The sequence below is a fragment of the Cebus imitator genome, unplaced genomic scaffold (genome assembly GCF_001604975.1).
Source record: "Cebus imitator isolate Cc_AM_T3 unplaced genomic scaffold, Cebus_imitator-1.0 Scaffold148, whole genome shotgun sequence".
Lineage (NCBI taxonomy): Eukaryota > Metazoa > Chordata > Mammalia > Primates > Cebidae > Cebus > Cebus imitator.
Window position 1 is genome coordinate 590,260 of NW_016107463.1, and position 3,616 is coordinate 593,875.

The following is a 3,616-nucleotide window of genomic DNA, read 5'->3' on the forward strand; positions in this document are numbered from 1 at the left end:
TTGAGACAGAATCTTGCTGTCACCCAGGCTGGAGTACAGTGGCGTGATCTCGACTCACTGAAACCTCTGCCTCCCGGATTCAAGCAATTCTCCTCCTTCAGCCTCCTGAGTAGCTGGGATTACAGGCATGTGCCAGCACACCCAGCTAATTTTTGAATTTTTAGTAGAGACAGGGTTTTACCATGCTGGTCAGGCTGTCTCCAACTCCTGACCTTGTGATCCATCCACCTCAGCCTCCTAAAATGCTGGGATTACAGGCATGAGCCACCACACCTGGCAGTTTTAGCTTATATTTAGGTTGTTGATCCATTTTTAATTATTTTTGTGTAATGTGTAAAATAAGGGACTAATTTTATTCCGTTGCATGTGGCTCTTCAGTTGTCCCAGCACCTCAATGGTCCTGACACATTTGTTGAATAATCAGTTGGCCCTAGCTGACTCTCAGTCTATTGCACTGGGCCAGTACCACACCGTTTTGATTACTGTAACTTTATAGTCAGTTTGGAAATCAGGAAGCATGAGCTCTCTAAATTTGTTCTTCCTTTTCAAGTTTGTTTTTGCTGTTTAGGCCCCTTGCAATTATTCCACGTGATTTTGAAGGTTGGCTTTTCCATTTCTGCAAAAAAGACTGTTGGAATTTTGACAGAGATTGAACTGAGCCTGTAGGTTGCTTTGTGCAGTATTGCCATATTAATATTAAGTCTTCCAATTGATGAACACAGGATGTCTCTATTTGTTTATGTCTTCCTTAGTTTTATTCAGCAGTGCTTTATTACTTTCAGTGTACATGCTTTCACTTCCTTGGTTAAATTTATTCCTAGGTATTTTGTTCTTTTTGGATGCTAATATACATGGAATTTTTTTTCTTCATTTGTTTTTCATTTTTAGTATATAGGAGCATCTGATTTTTGTATGTTGATCTGGTACCCTACAACTTTGCTGAATTAATGCTGATCTTTTCCTGTGGATTGTTTGGGATCTTCTCTATACAGGATCATGTCATCTGTGAATAGAGTTAGTTTTACCTCCATTTAAATTTGGATTTTCGCCAGGTGTGGTAGCTCACATCTGTAAACCTCTGCACTTTGGGAAGCTGAGGCGGGTGGATCATCTGAGGCTAGGAGTTCAAGACCAGCCTGGTCATCATGGTAAAACCCCATCTCTGCTAAAAATACAAAAAAATTGGCCGGGTGTGGTGGCATGCACCTGTAATCCCAGCTACTTGGGAGGCTGAGGCAGGAGAATCGCTTAAACCCAGGAGTCAGAGGTTGCAGTGAGCTGAGATCATGCCACTGCACTTCAGCCTGGGCGACAGTGAGACTCTGTCTTAAAACAAATAAACGAAATTTGGATTTTTGTTTTTCTTCTTGCCTAGTTACTCTGACTAGAACTTGAATAGAAGTGGTAAAAATAAGCCTCCTTGTCTCGTTCCTCATTTTAGGGAGGAAGTTTTCAGTCTTTAACCACTCAGTGTAATGATAGTTGTGTAGAATAGCCGTGGGGAAGAGGGCAGGGCAGGACCTTGTCTTTTTCCTTATCTTAGGGGGAAAGCTTTTAGTCTTTCACTGTTGAGTGATGGTAATTGTGGGTTTTTCACAGATGCTCTTTATCATGTTAAGGATGTTCCTTCCTCTTCCTAGCTTTCTGAGATTTTGTCATAAAAGAGTGTTGGAGTTTGTACAATGCTTTGTGTCAACTGAGGTGATCATATGGTTAACCCTTTGTTCTGTTGATGTATGTACTACACTGATTGGTTTTCATTTGTTGAACTACCCTTTCATCCCTGGAATAAATCCCACTTTGGTCATGGATCTTAATATTTGCTGTTGGATTTGGTTTGTTGGTATTTTGATGAGGATTTTTTGTTTTGCATCTATATACACGGGGTTATTGCACTGTAGTTTTTTTGTATGGTGTCATTTGTCTGGCTTTGGTATCAGAGTAACCAAAAGCCTGAGTGGATTTAGGAAGTATTTCCTGTTCTTTTGTATTTTGAAAGAGTTTGGGAAGATTTAGTGTTCATTTTTAAATTTGTAGAATTTACCAATGGAGCCATCTGGCCTTGGGCTTTTCTTTGTTGGGTGTTTTTCACTGTTATTCCCGATTCATAAAGCCCTCCCTTCCTCAGGGCTCACCTTCCCAGGCTGTTTCTTACCAAGAGCTCTCATTTCTTCCAGCTCATATGACAATCACTGTATTCATAACTCATTTGTATACTAAATTAAAGCAAAACTTACATATTTGTACCTGGGACTTTTTCTGAATTTGTATGTCTTATTTTATAGAATGCCTCTCTGTATGGAACATAAAATTTCAAACACTACAGACTTCAAAAGAGTTACCACAAGGGACCAGTGGTCAAGTAAGTTGTTTCACTTGAGTACTTTCTCTGATTTCGTTATTTTGTTGTGTTTTGTTTTGTTTTGTTTTGAGATGGGGCCTCACTGTGTTGCCCAGGCTGGTCTTGAACTCTTGGGCTCAAGTGATCCTTCTGCCTCAGAAATGTAGTTATTTTTGTGCCTAATAAATATGCTGTAAGGTCTCTTTGGACCTAAATATTTTGGCAGCTTTTCAAGCCAGGTGTGGTGGTGTGTGTCTGTAGTCCCTGCTACGGAGGAGGTTGAGGCAGGAGTTCAAGGCTACAGTGCTATATGATTGTGCCTGTGTATAGCTGCTTCATTCCAGCCTGGGCAACATAGTGTGATCCCATCTCAATCAATCAATCTATTGATCAATATTTTTGGCAGTTACTGATTAAATTAAGAAATTTTTTTTTGCCTGAGAGATTATGTTTAGTTATTGTTAAAATCACTTCCTTATGTTTATCACTCCCAGAATTCTAAATTATTGCCAGAACAGTTAACTATTTAACTAAACAGCTTTTGTTTTTAGCTGCTCTTTTGTTTTGTCTTTTTACTTACATGTTTTGAACTACACAGCCTCAAGCCGTTACTTTTTCTAATAAATTAATCTTTTAGATTATATGTTAATTGTTACCATGAAATTATATTAAAATACTTAAATGAATTAAAAGTGAAGCTGACCATACTGTGAACTTCCTGAGGCAGGGTTCCTTTTGTGTTTTGTTCTCTCTTGTATTTTCAATGCTTAGCAAGGTGCACAGTAAGTTTTAGTTACTTTGTGAATGAATATTCATATACAAATAAAATATAAATCAAGGCAACAGGATGTTTTGGTAATTCTAATTTGAGAATAAAGAGACAAGGTTTCTTAGCATATAATTTAATTATAATTTATATGTGAACAAGTAATTTTAACAAAATTAACTATTCACAATTTTTTTTTTTTTTGAGACATAGTCTCGCTCAGTTGCCCAGGCTGGAGTGCAGTGGTGCCATCTCCACTCACTGCAACCTCTGCCTCCTGGGTTCAAGCAATTCTCCTGCCTGAGCCTCCCAAGTAGCTGGGACTACAGGCACGCGTGCCACCACACCTGGCTAATTTTTTATATTTTTTATATTTTTAGTAGAGAATGGATTTCACCATGTTAGCCAGTATGGTCTCGATCTCCTGACCTCATGATCCACCCACCTCGGCTGCCCAAAGTGCTGGGATTACAGGTGTGAGCCACCATGCCCAGCCCATAATTTTTTTT

The 3,616-nt window shown here is 38.9% G+C and overlaps 1 protein-coding gene across 2 annotated transcripts in view; it reads left to right on the forward strand.

Moving 5' to 3' along the window:
- Positions 1-3,616, forward strand: part of NOL11 (nucleolar protein 11) — a 29,703-nt gene that overhangs the window by 16,615 nt on the left and 9,472 nt on the right. For both annotated transcript variants that reach the window (XM_017542839.2, XM_017542841.2), the window contains one exon: positions 2,286-2,362. In XM_017542839.2, coding sequence (XP_017398328.1) covers positions 2,286-2,362 — 77 coding nt within the window. The remainder of the gene's footprint in view (positions 1-2,285; positions 2,363-3,616) is intronic.